The 23,335-nt window shown below is 35.9% G+C and overlaps 1 protein-coding gene across 1 annotated transcript in view; it reads left to right on the top strand.

The window, feature by feature from the left end:
• The window catches only part of LOC132554116 (endoplasmic reticulum metallopeptidase 1-like), a 43,210-nt gene extending 28,656 nt beyond the window's left edge, over positions 1-14,554 (top strand). Inside the window, exons 5-16 of the mRNA XM_060218417.1 lie at positions 1,006-1,098; positions 3,653-3,862; positions 4,110-4,164; positions 4,869-4,900; positions 5,147-5,394; positions 5,627-5,807; positions 6,959-7,149; positions 9,531-9,683; positions 13,209-13,414; positions 13,641-13,756; positions 13,892-14,076; positions 14,381-14,554. Coding sequence (XP_060074400.1) covers positions 1,006-1,098; positions 3,653-3,862; positions 4,110-4,164; positions 4,869-4,900; positions 5,147-5,394; positions 5,627-5,807; positions 6,959-7,149; positions 9,531-9,683; positions 13,209-13,414; positions 13,641-13,756; positions 13,892-14,076; positions 14,381-14,554 — 1,844 coding nt within the window. The remainder of the gene's footprint in view (positions 1-1,005; positions 1,099-3,652; positions 3,863-4,109; positions 4,165-4,868; positions 4,901-5,146; positions 5,395-5,626; positions 5,808-6,958; positions 7,150-9,530; positions 9,684-13,208; positions 13,415-13,640; positions 13,757-13,891; positions 14,077-14,380) is intronic.
• Positions 14,555-23,335: the final 8,781 nt, after the last annotated feature.

Here is a 23,335-nt window from a genome sequence, read left to right as displayed (position 1 = left end):
CCTGTAGGACTAGATATCTATGTAAGATGATATTTCCCTGTAGGACTAGATATCTATGTAAGATGATATTTCCCTGTAGGACTAGATATCTATGTAGGATGATATTTCCCTGTAGGACTAGATATCTATGTTAGATGATATTTCCCTGTAGGACTAGATATCTATGTAAGATGATATTTCCCTGTAGGACTAGATATCTATGTAGGATGATATTTCCCTGTAGGACTAGATATCTATGTAGGATGATATTTCCCTGTAGGACTAGATATCTATGTAGGATGATATTTCCCTGTAGGACTAGATATCTATGTAAGATGATATTTCCCTGTAGGACTAGATATCTATGTAAGATGATATTTCCCTGTAGGACTAGATATCTATGTAAGATGGTATTTCCCTGTAGGACTAGATATCTATGTAGGATGATATTTCCCTGTCGGACTATATATCTATGTAAGATGATATTTCCCTGTAGGACTAGATATCTATGTAAGATGATATTTCCCTGTAGGACTAGATATCTATGTAAGATGGTATTTCCCTGTAGGACTAGATATCTATGTTAGATGATATTTCCCTGTAGGACTAGATATCTATGTAAGATGATATTTCCCTGTAGGACTAGATATCTATGTAAGATGGTATTTCCCTGTAGGACTAGATATCTATGTAGGATGATATTTCCCTGTAGGACTAGATATCTATGTAAGATGGTATTTCCCTGTAGGACTAGATATCTATGTAAGATGGTATTTCCCTGTAGGACTAGATATCTATGTAGGATGATATTTCCCTGTAGGACTAGATATCTATGTAAGATGGTATTTCCCTGTAGGACTAGATATCTATGTAAGATGGTATTTCCCTAAATGAGATATCCTTGTAGAAAGAGATGTCTCAGCAAAATCTCATAAAATCTAGCTTTTAAATAGGACATCTGTGTTAGATGTCTTTATAGATATTCATGTGTTTTTCTGATACTGATGAATGGCTATCATTTTCCAGGTTTGGATATTGCCTATATTTCTAATGGCTACGTATACCACACTGTGAATGATGTCCCAGCAACAATACCCCCTGGATGTTTACAGAGGGCAGGTAAATAAGCTAATAAAGTACAGTAACATGGTAACAACAAGGTCTCAAAAGTAATAACACCTGTACTGTTACCTGATGTTACTTATGTAATTACACCTGTACTGTTACCTGATGTTACTTATGTAATTACACCTCTACTGTTACCTGATGTTACTTATGTAATAACACCTGTACTGTTACCTGATGTTACTTATGTAATAACACCTGTACTGTTACCTGATGTTACTTATGTAATAACACCTGTACTGTAACCTGATGTTACTTATGTAATAACACCTGTACTGTTACCTGATGTTACTTATGTAATAACACCTGTACTGTTACCTGATGTTACTTATGTAATAACACCTGTACTGTTACCTGATGTTACTTATGTAATAACACCTGTACTGTTACCTGATGTTACTTATGTAATAACACCTGTACTGTTACCTGATGTTACTTATGTAATAACACCTGTACTGTTACCTGATGTTACTTATGTAATAACACCTGTACTGTTACCTGATGTAACTTACCTAATAACCTGTACTGTTACCTGATGTTACTTATGTAATAACACCTGTACTGTTACCTGATGTAACTTATGTAATAACACCTGTACTGTTACCTGATGTTACTTATGTAATAACACCTGTACTGTTACCTGATGTAACTTACCTAATAACCTGTACTGTTACCTGATGTTACTTATGTAATAACACCTGTACTGTTACCTGATGTTACTTATGTAATAACACCTGTACTGTTACCTGATGTTACTTATGTAATAACACCTGTACTGTTACCTGATGTTACTTATGTAATAACACCTGTACTGTTACCTGATGTTACTTATGTAATAACACCTGTACTGTTACCTGATGTTACTTATGTAATAACACCTGTACTGTTACCTGATGTTACTTATGTAATAACACCTGTACTGTTACCTGATGTTACTTATGTAATAACACCTGTACTGTTACCTGATGTTACTTATGTAATAACACCTGTACTGTTACCTGATGTTACTTATGTAATAACACCTGTACTGTTACCTGATGTTACTTATGTAATAACACCTGTACTGTTACCTGATGTAACTTATGTAATAACACCTGTACTGTTACCTGATGTTACTTATGTAATAACACCTGTACTGTTACCTGATGTTACTTATGTAATAACACCTGTACTGTTACCTGATGTTACTTATGTAATAACACCTGTACTGTTACCTGATGTTACTTATGTAATAACACCTGTACTGTTACCTGATGTAACTTATGTAATAACACCTGTACTGTTACCTGATGTTACTTATGTAATAACACCTGTACTGTTACCTGATGTTACTTATGTAATAACACCTGTACTGTTACCTGATGTAACTTACGTAATAACCTGTACTGTTACCTGATGTTACTTATGTAATAACACCTGTACTGTTACCTGATGTAACTTACGTAATAACACCTGTACTGTTACCTGATGTTACTTACGTAATAACCTGTACTGTTACCTGATGTAACTTACGTAATAACCTGTACTGTTACCTGATGTTACTTATGTAATAACACCTGTACTGTTACCTGATGTTACTTACGTAATAACACATGTACTGTTACCTGATGTTACTTATGTAATAACACCTGTACTGTTACCTGATGTTACTTAACCTGTAATAACACCTGTACTGTTACCTGATGTTACTTAACCTGTAATAACACGTAATAACCTACTGTTACCTGATGTTACTTACGTAATAACAATAACCTGTACTGTTACCTGATGTTACTTACGTAATAACCTGTACTGTTACCTGATGTAACTTACGTAATAACCTGTACTGTTACCTGATGTAACTTACGTAATAACCTGTACTGTTACCTGATGTAACTTACGTAATAACCTGTACTGTTACCTGATGTAACTTACGTAATAACCTGTACTGTTACCTGATGTAACTTACGTAATAACCTGTACTGTTACCTGATGTAACTTATGTAATAACCTGTACTGTTACCTGATGTAACTTACGTAATAACCTGTACTGTTACCTGATGTAACTTAAGTAATAACCTGTACTGTTACCTGATGTAACTTACGTAATAACCTGTACTGTTACCTGATGTAACTTACGTAATAACCTGTACTGTTACCTGATGTAACTTACGTAATAACCTGTACTGTTACCTGATGTAACTTACGTAATAACCTGTACTGTTACCTGATGTAACTTATGTAATAACCTGTACTGTTACCTGATGTAACTTACGTAATAACCTGTACTGTTACCTGATGTAACTTACGTAATAACCTGTACTGTTACCTGATGTAACTTAAGTAATAACCTGTACTGTTACCTGATGTAACTTACGTAATAACCTGTACTGTTACCTGATGTAACTTATGTAATAACCTGTACTGTTACCTGATGTAACTTACGTAATAACCTGTACTGTTACCTGATGTAACTTACGTAATAACCTGTACTGTTACCTGATGTAACTTACGTAATAACCTGTACTGTTACCTGATGTAACTTATGTAATAACCTGTACTATTTTAGGTGAGAACCTGTTGAGTATTGTTCAAGCTCTTGCCACAAATCCTAAGCTTGCTGATCCTGGTGATGATCGCCATGGCTCCATGGTGTTTTATGATGTGGTAGGACTTGTAGTAGTTCGCTATCCCAAACGTATTGGTTCTATCCTCAACTGTATTGTATCCTGCTGCGCCTTTATTTTACTGTGGAAGAAGGCTGGCCGGGTCAGCACAGGTATGTCACTGCTAACATACCCAATCTTACAGTCAAAGTATATCATTGTGAAAAGTAATCTGCCAGTGCTGTTGCATTTGCAAATGTAAATGTTATGTATTATATAAAATGCATAAGTTAATTAATGTAGGGAAAATTCAAATTACAACATAAATATGCAGGATCTTATTTGTAAGAATTACTAAAATATATCTGTTTGAATTGTTTTATTATTCGAAATATTTTTTTTATTTCTTTATTTTGTCAGGAATGCAGAATACAAAAGTGGAAAATGGTTTTATAGAAAATGATGCACATTATAGGTAAGTATATGTAAATAGCGGTCCGGAAAAGCACTCGTCCGGTCGTCATGGACAAGTGAAAATTGTCTTGGACAACCAGATTTATTTTTGTCAGTCGTCCGTTGGACGAGTACTTTTTTCCAATGAAATTAATGTTTCAACTTAAATTTCAATAAAAATGTAAAGAAAATTTAAAACAAAGAAACGTGTTTACAGTACTTCGAAAACAAAATATTCCAGTCTGCACCCTAACTTTTGATTACACCGCAACTCCCATGACGTCAAATATAGCACTCGGCAAATATAGCAAATATAGTCATTTTCCCGCGGTCATACTGATGTCAGATGCTCTTGGGCAGTGCCAACATGTACCGGTCTGTATTTAGCAGCACCTAGTCAGTAGAATGTAAACAAACACTACTAAGTTGCACACAATGTCTGACGCAAAGCAGCCATCACTGCATAGTTTTTTTCACTAAAACTTAAAATAAAAATAGAAAAAAAGGTCACATGTCACAACCTCGCTGATTGACGGGTATATTTTTCAGTCCACTAGTCATGTGCCTAGTGGTTTAAAATATTTTTCCAGATCCCTGCTGTATTCTCACTGTAACTGGATTAGCATTAATAATATACAAACAAAATTGGTATGTAAATTACGGAACATCTTTCTTGTCTGTTGCAATGGATGTAAAAAGTCATTTGATTCTGTTGTGATTTTACAGGAAGGCTAACAGGACAGCAGAAGCATCACAAGGTACACCAGTAATACAATCCTTACTATCTCATCTTTTGTGTATAAAGATACTGTATACTGATAAGTACAAATGATCCCAAAGTCTACATAGATCCATCTGTAGTAGTCTTCTGTTATAAACCAATGCAAGGGAAGAAAGGATGGCATTGGAGATTCTGTATATGTAAACAGACTTTGTACTTTTGAAGATTTTTTCACCTACCTCCCTATTCTGCACGACCAATCCTGTAACTTTTGCCTCAACAGCTCCTGTGATGACTGCTATGAGTGGTTATGCACATTTGAAGAACATGCTTGCTGCATGTGTGGCGACCACAGCTACATGGATTGTATGTATACTGGTGGTTTCGGTTGGTGTGGCCCTGCCCCTCAGCCTTTGTGGCCGGTCCTTGTTCTGGTACACCAACACCTACACCATATGGCCTCTGTTTGTTCTGCCTGGCTCTATCAGCATCATCAGCATGCAGCAATTCCTCAAACCCAGGCTTTTTAAGGTAAGAGATATCAAACATGGCTGATATGTAGCAATCTTAGATTTAGACAGTTTAAGTTTTTTCTTGTTTATTGATCAATGTTATCATTTAAGACGAAATAAAAATAAAATCCAATGAACAAAGAACAAGTTTTTGATGATAAAAAGGTAGATATCCTGTCATACAAATTGTTCTAATCGTACAATAAAAACTGCTGCTAGTTAAGGGTATGTATGTACTTTTGTGCTGCTAGGGTTTGCATCCAGTTTATGTGGAGCAAATCTTCTTTGACACCGTTCTGTGTGAGCTGGCAGTAGCCAATCTAATCCTGACATACCTTGGTCTTGGCATGTCATACCTGGTGATGCTGTGGGTGTTGCTTCCCCTAGTGTTCCGTGAGTGTGTCACACAGGTGGCCATTATACACTGGCAAGGTATGTAGTCTTCTTTTACACCCTAGATCTCATCAGGTGATATAGATTGTCGCATAGACGTGTCATTTTTGCTTTGATTTAGCTAATGTATAATTAACATATTTTAGCTTATACCATATAGTATAATAGGAGTTCCTCTCCCCTCAGTTATTCCCCAGCTTCGGAGTACCTCATTGGTCGAGTGATCAAATCCATTGGATTCAGTTCATCACCAATTAGTGTCAATGAGTGTTGTGGTACTCCAAAACCGCAGGAAAAAATGACAAAAAGATCAAGACACGAACATAAATAAACAAAACACAAATAATTTGACACATTAAAATCTCATGTTATATATTACCTGGCAATGCAATCAAATTAAAATACCAATTCTGATTCTTCTAAGTACACAGTGTCCAAATATTCAAACTTTGTCAAAATGTATGGATAATCAGTCTTCATAAATATTCATCGAAATTGAAAATACCTCACAGTTGTGAAAAATCAAGCCGTTGTCAAATAATTCAAGAAAAAACTACAAAATCTACAAAAATGTTACTTACATATCCACATCAATGTTACTTACATTTCCACATAAAATTTACTTACATTTCCACATAAATGTTACTTACATTTCCACATAAATTTACTTTCATTTCCACATCAATGTTACTTTACATATCCACATCAATGTTACTTACATTTCCACATAAAATTTACTTACATTTCCACATAAATTTACTTTCATTTCCACATCAATGTTACTTTACATATCCACATCAATGTTACTTACATTTCCACATAAATGTTACTTACATTTCCACATAAATTTACTTTCATTTCCACATCAATGTTACTTTACATATCCACATAAATGTTACTTACATTTCCACATAAATTTACTTTCATTTCCACACCAATGTTACTTTACATATCCACATCAATGTTACTTACATTTCCACATAAATAATACCTATATAGCCATATAAATGCTTCTTACATATCCACATGATTGCCAAAAATACCTGATAGATCCATATTTATGGTGTAATTTGTAAACAAAATGTTATTTCAAGCATAAATGAGGAAATTAAACTATGATATTGAAAATTTACTGGACTTGTGAGCCATATAGGATCAGTTTAATGGTTTTGCTCTTTTATGTGTTTCAGATAACAAAAAATTGATGTTGATGTTACACCTGGGTGGTATACTGGTGCCACTACTGTCATCTTTGTATATCATCTATATGTTTCTTCTTATCATCATTCCCACCATGGGCCGCGTGGGCACCACAGTACACCCAGACCTTGCTTTGGCATCATTAGTCACTTTGTTTGTTCTGTCCTGCTGTCAGTACCTGGTGAGTTGATCAATAATTAAAAGTCACACTGTACTGTCCCACTGTCATTCACCCTGATACAGCAGTCAATGTACTGTCCCATGGTTGGTTCCTGGTGAGTCACCCTGATACAGCACTCACTGTACTGTCCCATTGTTGATTCCTGGTGAGTCACCCTGATACAGCAGTCATTGTACTGTCCCATTGTTGGTTCCTGGATGAGTCATTCTGATACAGCAGTCAATGTACTGTCCCATGGTTGGTTCCTGGTGAGTCACCCTGATACAGCAGTCATTGTACTGTCCCATTGTTGATTCCTGGTGAGTCACCCTGATACAGCACTCACTGTACTGTCCCATTGTTGGTTCCTGTATGAGTCACCCTGATACAGCAGTCATTGTACTGTCCCATTGTTGGTTCCTGGTGAGTCACCCTGATACAACAGCCATTGTACTGTCCCATTGTTGGTTCCTGGTGAGTCACCCTGATACAGCAGTCATTGTACTGTCCCATTGTTGATTCCTGGTGAGTCACCCTGATACAGCGCTCACTGTACTGTCCCATTGTTGGTTCCTGTATGAGTCACTCTGATACAGCAGCCATTTTATTGTATCATTGTTGATTCCTGGTGAGTCACCCTGATACAACAGTCAATGTACTGTCCCATTGTTGGTTCCTGGTGAGTCACTCTGATACAACAGTCATTGTACTGTCCCATTGTTGATTCCTGGTGAGTCACCCTGATACAGCAGTCATTGTACTGTCCCATTGTTGGTTCCTGGATGTGTCATTCTGATACAGCAGTCAATGTACTGTCCCATGGTTGGTTCCTGGTGAGTCACTCTGATACAGCAGTCATTGTACTGTCCCATTGTTGGTTCCTGGTGAGTCACCCTGATACAGCACTCACTGTACTGTCCCATTGTTGGTTCCTGTATGAGTCACTCTGATACAGCAGCCATTTTATTGTATCATTGTTGATTCCTGGTGAGTCACCCTGATACAACAGTCAATGTACTGTCCCATTGTTGGTTCCTGGTGAGTCACTCTGATACAACAGTCATTGTACTGTCCCATTGTTGATTCCTGGTGAGTCACCCTGATACAGCAGTCATTGTACTGTCCCATTGTTGGTTCCTGTATGAGTCACTCTGATACAGCAGCCATTTTATTGTATCATTGTTGATTCCTGGTGAGTCACGCTGATACAACAGTCATTGTACTGTCCCAATGTTGGTTCCTGGTGAGTCACCCTGATACAACAGTCATTGTACTGTTCCATTGTTGGTTCCTGGTGAGTCACCCTGATACAACAGCCATTGTACTGTCCCATTGTTGGTTCCTGGATGAGTCACCCTGATACAACAGTCAATGTACTGTCCCATTGTTGGTTCCTGGTGAGTCAATCTGATACAACAGTCATTGTACTGTCCCATTGCTGATTCCTGGTGAGTCACCCTGATACAGCAGTCATTGTACTGTCCCATTGTTGGTTCCTGGATGAGTCATTCTGATACAGCAGTCAATGTACTGTCCCATTGTTGGTTCCTGGTGAGTCACTCTGATACAGCAGTCATTGTACTGTCCCATTGTTGATTCCTGGCGAGTCACCCTGATACAACAGTCAATGTACTGTCCCATTGTTGGTTCCTGGTGAGTCACTCTGATACAACAGTCATTGTACTGTCCCATTGTTGATTCCTGGTGAGTCACCCTGATACAACAGCCATTGTACTGTCCCATTGTTGGTTCCTGTATGAGTCACTCTGATACAGCAGCCATTTTATTGTATCATTGTTGATTCCTGGTGAGTCACCCTGATACAACAGTCAATGTACTGTCCCAATGTTGGTTCCTGGTGAGTCACCCTGATACAACAGTCATTGTACTGTTCCATTGTTGGTTCCTGGTGAGTCACCCTGATACAACAGCCATTGTACTGTCCCATTGTTGGTTCCTGGATGAGTCACTCTGATACAACAGTCATTGTACTGTCCCATGGTTGGTTCCTGGTGAGTCACCCTGATACAACAGTCATTGTACTGTCCCATTGTTGGTTCCTGTATGAGTCACCCTGATACAGCAGTCATTGTACTGTCCCATTGTTGGTTCCTGGACGAGTCACTCTGATACAACAGTCAATGTAATGTACTACTGTCACTTTCTGGTGAGTCACCCTCATAAAACTGTCACAATGTGTGAATTGTTTTTGCTGATTATATTATGATTTGTTTATTTTTTATCATTATATTAACTTATTTTGTAGTCATGTGATGCATAACAAAGTGATGTCAACAAAAAAACACATGCTCTAACATGTTCTAAAGGATTCTGGATATGTGAAGAAATTGTACTTTCTCATCATTTTAGGGATGTTGATGACAGTAATTCTATACTTTCAGTTTGGCCTGGTTTACCTTTGTGACATGCGACCCGTTACGAGGACTCTGGCTGCTGTATTTATTATAGGTTTACTAGCTGTTCTATTTACACCTTTAGGATTTCCCTTTAGTGGTGACAAGGACTCTCCAACCCCTCAAAGGTTTTCGCATGTGGTGAGTCTTTACTTTAGAACCCCTGTGTTGAGTATTCATTTAGAAAATACTTAGTAAGAAAAGATATACAATGTTTGTGTAATTATTATGTAGATAATTATATACAAAAAGACTTTTTTGACCCAGGCTCATAGAATAGGCATTTCTTCATTTTTAGCTTACGTGGTCTGAAGCTTATGCCACAGCGTGCCACATCCAACATCTGACGCCAGTCAAATTTTTTATATACAGAGAGGAAAAAGAAATGCAATTAGCAGAAAGTTAATATTGTAAATTAAATCTTTGCCGTACACCCTTGAAACTTGACAAATGTGTGCATTTCGGTTAGGTCCCTATGGTACCTTATTAAAATCAATGATGCATAACTGAACTGCGCACGCAGCTTGTACAAAAGAATAAAGACAAAAGCACGATATCTCGAACCCAGTATAAAGGATTAGTTCAAAATCTGTGTGTGCGAATCTTCAGACATATCCGTCTTGATTTCCCACATTTTAAGCATAAACAGTTCACTGTAAAAAATGCCACGACTGTCTGAAGTTGACAGGGGTCGTGCCATTGCACTTCTTATGCAAGTTACCCCACAAAATCAGGTCACTAATCAATTTGGAGTCCATCCATCAAACATTTGCCGTCTCATCCAAAGACTACATGCCACCGGAAGGGTTGCAGACCGTCCCCGAAGCTGTCGCCCTCGTGTGACGACGTGTCAGCAGGATAGGGCAATGCAACTTTCGCACCTTTCTGACGGCCACAGAAACAGCAAGGAACACAATTGGGCGTCATCATGTTCCAATTGATCCAAAGACAGTGCGTATTCGACTGCGTGCCTTTGGTCTAAGACCGCAGCGGCCATATGTTGGACCACAGCTTAATGCGTGGAGACGTGCCAGACGAATGCAATGGCTGAACGCACATTCCATAAGACGCTTCCCAATGCAACGTTGGAGAAGGGTCCTGTGCTCAGATGAGTCAAGGTTTTCACTTTACCGGGCAGGCGGCCGACGTCGTGTCTATAGACGAACCCACGAGCGCTATGCAGATGCTTGCATGATAGAGAATGACTGCTTTGGAGGAGGATTGGTCATGGTATGGGGAGGGATTGCGCATGGTAATAAGACTCCTCTGGTCGTTATTCAGGGAAATCTCATGACCGTCCGCTATGGAGATCAAGTCCTAGCGCCGCATGTTGTTCCTCTAGTACAGCAGCGTCAACTGATGTTTCAGCAGGACAACGCCTGGCCGCATGTAGCGATGGTTTGCCATGGTTATCTTGCATACAGCCCTGACCTCTCCCCAATAGAACATTTATGGAACGAGTTGGACAGAAGGATAAGACGTAGGCCGAATCCTCCAATCAACGTCGCTCAGTTGGCGTTGGCGTTGGATGAGGAATGGAATCGTATACCAATGAGGAGGGTTAATACCCTGATCAACTTAATGCACAAAAGAGCTGTTACTGCAGCTCGTGGGGGGCACACACGATATTGATGGGTCCAGAACGCACTTCATTTTGCGTGGGGTACTCTTGAATCAACGTCAAATTTGAAAGGTTTACTTAGCGTACACGAATGAAATTCTCGTAGATGACAGAGTGGTCAACTATCTTCAAGTTACACCATAATTACATTCTAAAACCCTTTTCTATTTCCCGTAGTTGACCTGGAAATTCCTAATTGCATTTCTTTTTCCTCTCAGTATAGATATTGCTACTGGTTATGAATGACTGCACAGATTTTGCTGGATCCTTTGGGGAAAGGGAATCAAGTTTGCATAATATTGGTTCTAGGCTCCAAAGGGCCTGAGGGATGGGGCCAAAAAGGGGAAATTTTGGAAGATCTCTAAAATCCTACTCCTCCAGTAGGAATAAATTGATAATGGTCAGAAGAATTCTTGGGTGAAGAGGAGTCAATCTTGTATACATGCTAAATCTTGGCACCCTGAGACAGAAAGGGTAGGTTCCGATAGGAGACATTAGTGCATTCTTTAAAATCCTACACCTGCTGTAGGAAAGAATGGATATTGGTCTGAGGCATTCTTAGATGAAGGAGAATCAATCTTGTATAGACGTAATTGTCTTGACCCCCTGGGGCGGGAGGGGTGAAGCCCAATAGAGGAAAACTAGAATATTCTTTAAAATTCTATTTACCATGAAGGAATTATTGGAATCAAATTTTGTCTGAAGCATTCTTGGGTGAAGGAAGATCAGTTTTGCATAAACTGTGGGTCTCGGAGCCCCATGAGGCAGGAAGGTTGAGGCACAATAGGGGAAATAGAGCAAAATCTTTTAAAGTCCTATTCCTCCTGTAGGAATGATTCGATTTTGTCCAGTTTGGGCCCAATTTTGGAAATGTTAGTTTTTAAATCACACTTCCATACAAGGATATTGTCCAATTTTGGTCAGAAGCAATTTTTTATGAATAGTGAATCTGATTTCTGTTTGAAAACAAGGTTGGAACCCTATAGGAAAATTATTTCAGAAATCATATTTGAAATTCTTTAATAAATAACTGAATAGCTGAATTTGCCAAGTAAATAATGCAGGCCCCTTGGACCTTTTGTCTCTCATAACAGATGGTGGGCTATTCAAATCACTTTGCATTGGTAGTCCGTTGTCCGACCGTCTGTAAACAATTTTTGTTATCACTGTTTCTTGAGAAGTACTGGATGGATCTTTCTCAAATTGCATACGTAAGTTCCCCTTGGTCCCTAGTTGTGCCCATTTGAAATTTGAGACCGAGGAATAAAACAACATGGCCGACAGGCAGCCATCTTTAATTTTTGCCATAAAGTTTGTTACTGCTGTTTCTTGAAAAGTAAGATATGGATCTCCCTCAAATTTCATATGTAGATTCCCCTTGGTCTCTGGCTGTGCCCATGTAATTTTGGAACTGATCAGAAAAACAAAATAGCCAAAAGATGGCCATCTTGGATTTTGACTTTGAAAGTTTGTTATCGCTAAGTTATGCTAAGATAATTTTGTGTCATGAGAATAGATTTGCTTGCATTAAAAACTAAGATAATGAACATAAATGTATACACTGGTCATACTAAAATAATGTGTATCAAATTTAGGGCAGTCACTTAATTATGGCAGTATTGCCCTTTGTTAAAATATCGTGTCCTATAAAGTTGTTTTCTGGAAGCATTCATCAGTTTCTCTGATACTCTTGTATTAATAAGTTGTATGCCTAAAATCACAATTAGAAATTTGGTTAATTTTCATATCATTTTAAGTCTTTTTAGTATTTAGATTTTCTAAAATTATCATATAAACCTGTAAGTAAGTATGAGACTATGTTTTAATTTGGTGAACACCTGTTACATGATATGGAAATGTTGCAATGTTCCTGGTTTTTTAAATTATTATGTATATATATATATTTCCTGTATCATTATGCTTTAGCCATATAATGACTATTCATTCATTTAAATTTTATTATCTGAAGTCCTTAACTTTTATCATGTTCTTGATGAGGGATTATAATTAGTTCTCACTAACTTTAGTGATATTTTTTGTTTAAGCACATCAACAGAGAAAACTACAATCTTAAAGGAGATATGGTCCATTCTGACAGTGGTTTGTGGTACTTACCACAAGACTACCTCAAGGACCAGCTACATAAGGATCACTTTTCTGTTTACAAGACAGCCACAACAGAACTGAGAGGGGCTGGACCATACTACGGTCTACCTTACTTTATACCTATATTACATTTACTCAATCCAAGGTATGTACTAATAAACATTATCAAATGTACATGTTGACATGTCTTGCCCTTTGAAAATAAATGTTACCCTGTATATTTTAAGTTATAAACATATCCAGAGTTACTGTGTTAATGATAATGTCCTGTGGCCATTACCCTGTATATTTTAAGTTATAAACATATCCAGAGTTACTGTGTTAATGATAATGTCCTGTGGCCATTCAGATTTGGCATTATCTTTGAACAGGGATAGTAAATACATGCCGACCCCAGCTATCAGCCCAGAGCCAAAGGTAGAACCCTCTCTGATCAGTCGACACTCTGTATCTCCTGATGTTCTCCGTCTTACTTTTCAAGTCAAAGGTAACTCAATGATCTGCTGCTCTGGATAAGTCTAAATATGTGTCAGATTAATATTTCTTTGTGTTTTTTATTTGATATTATGAAAAAGAGTATACATCAGCCTCCAGCCTGGTATAATCTGTTTCTGTTTTGTAGGTCCTGACCACATGACGGTATATATCAGCCCCCAGCCTGCTATGACCCTGGTAGGCTGGTCCATACTACCAGGTACACCATTGCCTGTCTATACATTCCCAGACATGAATGAGACCTCCTACTTCATCTACTATGGCCATGGTGAGACCCCACAGGAACCATGGCAATTTCATTTTGATATACAGGTAACTTTCATCACTACCACAAAAATATCATATTTAGAGTTACGGCCCTTTGTTCACTTTGTGTTACTTTGTCTAGGGTTACCATATAGTTGACATATTTTCACCTTCTGGGATGATGAATATCACCTGTGGTATTTTTACTCATGACACATCATACAAACACGAGGGTACTGTGGATTGTTCATGAAAGAGAATTCTCATAAGAGTTTTTAAATTTTTAAACAATAGATATCTATTTTCTTTTTTTGCCAGTATACGTTGTCTGATAGGTGATAATGTGACATGTCTCTGTTATCCTCATTAGGCTACAACTGGACACTGGCCAGGGGATCAACACATTGTAGACATAGCCTTCAGTGGATACTACGTCCATGGTAAGCATAAGTCAACCCCAGAGCTGGACGAGCTCCACCAAAACCTCTTACCCTGGATGGTACCAATATCATTCTCAGCAACATATGCAAGTTACCAGTTTTAAACTGATCTTCAGGACCACATGAAGATTTTCCACTGCTTTGTAAAAACTTAGTAGCAAATACTTGTTTTGTTTTATGAATCTTTGCAGACAAAATCCATGTTTCATTTAGAGGGAATATTTCAGCACAGGTTGTATTCTCATCGGATGTAATAATGAGAGGTCCACAACAACCTCGCTACTACACATACTAAATTCCAATCTGTGTCCAACCTTCATGGGTATGACCTCCTCTCAAGTTAAAAGATTCACAGGTCTTTTAGTAACCTAGTAAGTTTTTAGTAAACCCCATTATCAGCAAGTGAATGCACACATAAGTAAAGGTATATTTTAGGAGTGCCAAACTTTATATGTTATGCAGGATTATTCAGGATACTGTTATAAGCGAATGCAAGTGTATTTTTTGGTGTTCTGGTGTGAGCTATTTTAAGATCATTGACAATTGAGAAACCCCGTACAATCTGGAACTGTTATTGTGGAGTTGTAACAGCCCTATACTGTATGCAATATTGATGAAGGTTATTCCACAAATTTCTTTAGGGTCATGATCTTTGTATGTTTTGTTTATCAATTTGACAAGCTGAATTGGAGTTGGGTCATCTTGGTCTTGTATCACTAGTTCTCCACCTCAGGGTGGCAGGTTTGAGGCCTACATGTACCAGATTCTGGCTGTATTTGTAGCTTCCCTTTGGCCTCTTGTTGTGCTTGTTTGATTAAGGGACTGATTGGGAAAATGAGGTGGCCAAGAGGCCGTTATCTCAGATTTCAGTTTAGAAAGTTTGTTATCGCTGTCTCATGAGAAGAACTGGATAGTATCTCTCTCAAAGTTTACATGAAGGTTCCTGGTCCTCAGTGGTACGTGTGTGCTTTAGGGACTGAAAAAAAAAAAACCAAAATGGCTGACAAGCGGCCATCTGTTATTGCTACTTATTGAAAAGTGGTGGATGGATCTTTCTCCAGCTGTCCAGTCATATCTAAATTCACTTTTTATTATCATTTCTGCAAATAATTGAATTTCTCAGATAGCAATGGTTTGTTGATATTGTTTTTGAAAGTTGTTCATTTCATTGCTTCTTTATACAGTAATTATAATGCACAACGTCATAATAACATGTAAAATAAATTTTCCTCCTTGGAGATGGTGCTTCCATCAGGGATCTCATGCTTTATTTAAATTTTGATTTTGTTTGTTTATATTTAGATACTGATTAAGTTATTTTGTTTTTGTTATTTATAGTTTCATTAGAATCAAGATATTTAGAAGTTCATTTTTCATGTTGTCAAGGAAAAAATACTGGTTACTAGAATAGTGACAAAGTGTCTATGTTTTATCAGATCTTACATATTACTTACTCTGTAATCAGTCAAACAACATATTACAAAGTTTCTAATGAAAAAAGGTTTCACTTTTTGATGTGCAACAAAAGCCAAAACTGCTAATTCTATAGTGAAGTAAAAATATGCTAATCTTGAGCTTTGCATTTTGTGTAATTCATGTTTAATCAATTCTTGGTTTACTTTTCTCAATGGAGATCAATTTCTCTGATGAAAAACCTTTGAAAGTCTTCAGCATTATAAATATACAGATAATTAATGTGAAATCATTTGGTTTTTAAATGCTCAGTAATTTCTTGGAGTAATGTGACTTTATCAGAACATCAAGGGTCGAAATTTGGGCTCTACTGAGAGGCTTCAGAAGTGTTAACTTATGTGTACGAAAATTCTATTTATTTTCTATATAGATGCTCAACTTTGTGTTTCAAAATATCAATATTTTTATCTGTGAACACATGGAATAATAAAGCTGAGGACATGTCATGTTGTTGATAACTGACTGGCCTTGGTCTTGTAAAGTGGAACTCTATACATCACTAGTATTTATTGAGGTCTTTTTCTCCTTGCTTTTATTTGATTTGTTGTATTTGTGTTTACTTCTACATAACAGTAGTTTAAATAATCACACTTAGCAACACTCAGTGTCAAGATAAACATGAAAAGTGCTTCCTGTATTAGCCTTATCATTTAGAGCAGGTGGTAATCTTTATAGAAACATGCTGATTGCCCAAAGGGCCAAGTGAGCTTATGCCATAGCGCGGCATCCTTCGTCTGTCATCCGTTGTCTGTCGTCTGTCGTTCGTCGTCCGTCCTTCTGGTGTCTGTCAACTTTTTATTTAAACAACTTCTTCTGAAATACCGAAAGGCGTAGAGATATCATATTTGGCTGGAAGGTTCCTTTGATGAAGCCCAACAAAGTTTGCAAAAAAAAACAAAAAGCTTGACACATATCCAAGGTCACAGAGGTCAAATGTGTTAAAACATTTAAACAACTTCTTCCAAAATACCGGAAGGCCTAGAATCATGATATATGACTGAAATGTTCCTTTGATGAAGCCCAACTAAGTTTGCAAAAAGAAATTACCTTGAAAAATATTCAAGGTCACAGAGGTCAAATGTATTAAAACCTTTAAACGACTTCTTCCAAAATACCAGAAGGCCTAGAATCATTATATATGCTTGGAATATTCCTCTTATGGTGTCCTTCAAAGTTTGCTGAAAGAAATGGCCTTGACCTATATTCAAGGTCACTGAGGTCAAATGTGTCAAAACGTTTTAAACAATTTCTTCTGAAATATCGAAAAGCCTAGAATCATTATATTTGGCCAGTATGTTCCTTTTATCAAGTCCAAGAAAGTAAAAGAAATAACATTGACCCATAGTCAAGGTCACAGGGGTCAAATGTGTTAAAAGTGGAACATATGCACAGATATAGTAATGTTGGTCATAAAGATCCAGGTGAGCGATACAGGCCCTCTGGGTCTCTTGTTTGTTTTTGTTGTTTGTCCTCCTTAAAATGGTTTAATTTATTTCTTGGAAAAGTGTTATAAAAGGAACTAATTGTCTCTCCTATGATACAATTATCGTTTATTTTTGTAGCTTAAGTAAGCAATGAGAAGAATGCTTGTTAAAAGAAATGCTCAGTACCAGAATGTTCTACAATGGTATTTATATATATTGATATTGTTTTGTTGTTGATTTCTATTAGAATTTGCACATAAAGTTCTTGTGTAAATGTATCACCCTACAACCCGCATTTGGATTGTGATTAACTTTTGTTGTGCCAACACATTCTCAATATCTTTGATGTGTTAACACATTCTCAATATCTTTGATGATGTGTTAACACATTCTCAATATCTTTGATGTGTTAACACATTCTCAATATCTTTAATGATGTGTAAACACATTCTCAATATCTTTGATGTGTTAACACATTCTCAATATCTTTGATGATGTGTAAAAACATTCTCAATATCTTTGATGTGTTAACACATCCTCAATATCTTTGATGTGTTAACACATTCTCAATATCTTTGATGTGTTAACACATTCTCAATATCTTTGTTGTAACCCAACTATCAGAGTAAATAATTTTCAAATTTGATTTTAGTATAAATGTAGATACATCTTGTGTCATGTTGACATTCAATTAGGTTAAACAACTTCTGAGGTTTCAGTTTAGGTTGTACAGTAGATTTTTTTGTACCAATACATTTGTATCATACAGCATGAATCCAAACTTGAAGAGCGTTTGTCAGATAATAATTGTAAAATGTTCACTTTTAGGTAGATAGCAGAATATGAAACATATTTTGTTTCTTACCTAAAGTTTTACAGAGTAGTCAATGTCTATCTAATGAGTATATTATCTCCAGAAGTTATCTTTTTTAAGAAGATTTGGTGTACTGGTAGAAATAAAAGATGGAATGTTTAGAATTTAATGATTGATTTATTTGAATGCACTAGATGTGTATGATTAATATATTATTTTCTACTTCATGTTCTCTGTCAGAAATCCGGTAGTTTGCATCAGTATTATATCTACCATTATCTGTAATCTTATGCACAGCAAATCCATCTGGTCTTTCTTTTCAGTGAATCCTTTTTTATACAATAGAAACATACATTTGTGTTCATTGATTTAAATAATTTATAAAAAGGATTCAGGCCGAGTGTAATAATATTGTCTCTGGTAACCACGGGCTAAATGTCGGGCCGAGTGTGATAATATTGTCTCTCTGGTAACCACGGGCTAAATGTCGGGCCGAGTGTGATAATATTGTCTCTCTGGTAACCACGGGCTAAATGTCGGGCCGAGTGTTATAATATTGTCTCTCTGGTAACCACGGGCTAAATGTCGGGCCGAGTGTTATAATATTGTCTCTCTGGTAACCACGGGCTAAATGTCGGGCCGAGTGTGATAATATTGTCTCTCTGGTAAGCACAGGCTAAATGTTTTGTAGAATTTGTTAATATGAAAAGCTGAGTGGTACTAATGCTTTCATAGGGTACAACATTAATGTGTTTAAAAAGTAAATTAAGCATTAATGCTATTGTTTTTGATTAATTTTGCCTTTTACCAAAACTTCAAATTGAAGTGTTTGATTATACAAGTGTTGAAATTCACAGTGACAGTATTTTCTCAATGGTGCAAATTGTTAGCATGCACTTATTACCGTAGTTATGAATGAAAAGGACTTCTAAGTTCTAACAGTGTTATAGAGTACTCAGAATAAAAGGAATACAGATGTTTGGATTTATTTTCGGTTTGCTTGATAAAATCTTGCCATGTTTGAAATTTTATGCATTGATGACATTGCTGATATTATACTTGATGTGTAATGTAAGTCTCTGATAGTACTGTATCAATACCTTTTTTTTATTTTCTTGGACAAGTCACAAACAATGTATACAAAAATTTAGAAATTTCCGAGATTTAAATGTATTTTAATTGATATTTACCGACAGTAAGATGTGTATTAATACAATATGTTATGAGATAGGAATACAGTTACAACTATAAAAAAGTATGATCAGGTGTTGAATGAATTCAATCAAATTTGTTTTATCTACTTTTTAAAATTCTTTTTTAAAATTTTACCTGATGTTGTTGTGACTTTTATACACTATAGGAGAGCTTTTTTCAGGTGATATACTTGGTACTATAGTATTAGTATTAGTTTTCATTATCAATTTGATCAAATCACCTATGATGAGTTCACCTTTATGCTCTTGCATCGTGATAACTATAAAGAAAAAGATTTTTTATCAACAATTTTATACCATTTCATTTTTCATTATCTTCATTTTTGCAATCTAGTATGTTATTGGAAATGATTTTTACGTGTATTGCACCTTAATTTAATTATTTTAATATTTAGATTTGAAAGGAGTGTTATAGATGTATACATTGGTGTTTGTAAACATTATGAAAAAAAAACAGGTAATGTTTGTGGACACAATTTCATCTCTGGCAATTAATAACAGGTAATGAAATGTTGCCTCCTTCAGAGATGTTACAAGTAATTTCAATGGGACTTTAAACAGTAGTTATTAAAGGTACACCTAAATCCTACCCCAGAGTTTACAAAGACGGTAACTGAAAAATGACTGACCTGTCTCATTGCGATGGTAAGCCCTGCATGTGGTGATATTCTAACTAGATCCTCTCATTACATTCCGACTGGGAAATGCATGGAACAAGAACTCACGTTTATACCCTCACACTCATACATACAGTCCCTCACATTTAGACTTGAACAATTGCTCTTTGGAACAATTCCATTGTATTCAGTCTGATAATTAAAACGAGTGCATCCATGTTGCCCAGGGATATCAACAGTGACCTGTCCTGTTCACGTGTAGTGTATTTCTTGAATCCTTCTAGTCATAAAGAAAGTATTGCATTTTCTTATTGTGATTATAATATCTCATTTGAGATTTTGGGTGTACGTTCTGGATTTACTCTAATGCATTCCCAACATATTTTTTCGTTTACCTTTGAGATAAGCTTTGTTGGTGATATTGTCTATAGCTTCTGACTGCTCATAGCTGCGACTTTTTTGTGTTTCTCTATTCCCAATTGTTGAACACTTTTTTCAGTCTGTGTGCAACATGGTCACTTTCTCATGTTTTCCATTTTAATACAGAGATCTGTTTGATTGTTCTTCACCATGGCGTTGCACTTTTCCTAGATTTTCCTATCACAGTAGTTCCACTTCTCGGCAATCAACCTGGCATGTATGAGATGTTCTTTATCTACGTGGACTTCTCCGCATACCTTGTCATATCTGTTGGGTACACTTTTATTCCTCACATTTCACTGACCTCTCCACCTTCTCTATTGTCTAGGGTTTACAGCAAAGTTCTGATTTTCCCAGATTGTCCCTGATTATTGCTGTAGACACATCTGTCTTTGTGATGACAACCTCCATCAGCTGGCATGTCTTATTGCCTGCGTGGTGGGGTTCTATCAGATTGTGCTAATACACATTGGAAAAAGATCAGGATTTTTGTAAAACAGAACAAAGATGAATGAAGGAAGTAATGAAATGTTAAGTGAATCACAACTTAGAAATCATTAGGATAATTATGTAAATACATTACAAGGTTAATTGTAAGCATGTCGTACAAAATCTAATCACAATCTGCGGAAAAGATTATTATTTAAAAACTTACAAAAAAGGTGGAAAGACCACATGCACACCAGCTCTGAGTTTTGCCGACTACATCGTCTGATGAATGATCTGATAGTGACTTTAATGCACAATACTATTTAATCACACTTTAAAGGGTCCAAGTTCATGATCACCTATTTTGGTTTTATATCAATTATTCATGTGTTAAACAAGGTTATGGAATATATCTGGTCTCTTTATTATGAACATATCATAATCCTACTTATCTTGTACTAAATGCAATACTCTTTGATATGTAAAATTAACTGTTTTGCATGCTAGATTTATTGGTAGGTGTTTTAGATCTGTTGGAAGTTCTCAAATCCAACAATATCGATGTTTATCAGGGAAAAACTCTGGCAATAAATATTACATTTACATGATACCCTTTTGTATATAAATAGTTAGATATAATGTATGTTTATAGTTTTACATTTCTACAGTCTTTTTCTTCGTCCATATTGATGACAATGAATGTGCTCTTTATATTACACTGACACATCTTCTCGTGTCCATTCAGATAACAGTTTACATCCTTATTTTATACACAGCTTGTGCTTCACAACGACCTGTTGAACATCCATGTGTGTTCTTCGCTCTGCATGCTTAGTTGAAAATTAAACACTTTACTCCATTATAGCAGGTGTTTACAAATTTTTGTTTTAACGTTTAACATTTAATTAATTTCAGATGTTTTGTACAAGGATATTTGGTGTGCTATTATTATCTACACATAAAGAAAATATATGAAAGTTTGAGAAGTTTTGCATTTCTGTTGCTGTAAGAGTCGGGTTTTGTATTGGATTCGGAGTATCTTAAAAAGATAGTAGGAAAAAAAAGAATTACTGGAGTAGGATTTTTAAATAATTATACTATTTATTAATTCCCCTCTTGGTGGTATCTTATGAATTCAAGATTGATTTAGAATTTACCTTTGGTATATCGTGATGGATTTAGAATTTACCTTTGGTATATCATGATGGATTTAGAATTTACCTTTGGTATATCGTGATGGATTTAGAATTTACCTTTGGTATATCGTGATGGATTTAGAATTTACCTTTGGTATATCGTGATGGATTTAGAATTTACCTTTGGTATATCGTGATGGATTTAGAATTTACCTTTGGTGTATCGTGATGGATTTAGAATTTACCTTTGGTATATCGTGATGGATTTAGAATTTACCTTTGGTATATCGTGATGGATTTAGAATTTACCTTTGGTATATCGTGATTTGTTTTGGCCATTCCTTTATTCCACTTTTTATTTCATATCAAATTTATATATATATTTTATTTAAAGTATGTTGATATTATTTATGTAGAAATGGTCAGTAAATTTTTTGTTTAATTTTTTTCATTGTTATTATCATTATTTTTTGTACCAGCTACAAAGTTAATTCTGATTTGGGTATCTACATATTTTTCCTGGTGCATTTATATTTGATAATCACCAGTTTTCATTATTTTGAAGAAAAAAAACCCACATTACCCTTTACACATTGTTCGAACATCAGAGACTTCAAAAGAACAGCCAAATTATACCGGAAGCAATAGTTGATGCCGTTGGGGTATCTAATGACAACAGTAAACAAATTAGCAAGTTTCAAATTTCAAGATATTTTGACAGCAGAAATGTGGACTTGGATAAGAAGCCTGCAGTGATTCTAGACATGGTTGAAAGACAACATGGTTACACAACTGGATGATATGGATATTTCATTCAATCCATTACAACTAGCACTGTGCATGTTCGATCAGTCTAGACTTTGCACCGTTTTGTTTTATTTTTTTTTTGACAAACATTATTGGAGAATGCGGCCAACATGCTTTTCTGCTGATTTTCTGAACACGTTCGATTTAAAATATAGGGGTTTTACATGTTTTTATATTTACTTTTTTTAGGCACAGCTATTTTCAAACAAGTAATTCTTTTAAACATTTGAGTCTGGTATTTTTGTGCAAGCCTAATTGTAACACATGTATATTGATAATTGCATACAATAAGTGTGTAGGCTTTATCTTGAGACAATGCAATACAACTGTAAATATTAAGAAATTATAAAAATAACCAAACTTTTTGTTAAGACAGTATATGCATCTAGGTATAAAAATCTAAATTACTGTGTAATTGAATCTTTTTGTACTCCACATACCACCAACTTGCACTGATGTTTCAATTTAAGAATGAAACTGAATCATGTATTTGGATACATTTGTATTTGTAAGTGTTTAAAATGAATAAGTGATAAATTAAAAAATAATTG

Source organism: Ylistrum balloti, unplaced genomic scaffold (assembly GCF_031769215.1).
Source record: "Ylistrum balloti isolate Yb309-2 unplaced genomic scaffold, AGI_CSIRO_Ybal_v1 Utg370380, whole genome shotgun sequence".
NCBI classification, from domain to species: domain Eukaryota; kingdom Metazoa; phylum Mollusca; class Bivalvia; order Pectinida; family Pectinidae; genus Ylistrum; species Ylistrum balloti.
The sequence above is the reverse complement of the archived record's forward strand: the minus strand, read 5'-3'. Positions and strand labels throughout refer to the sequence as shown.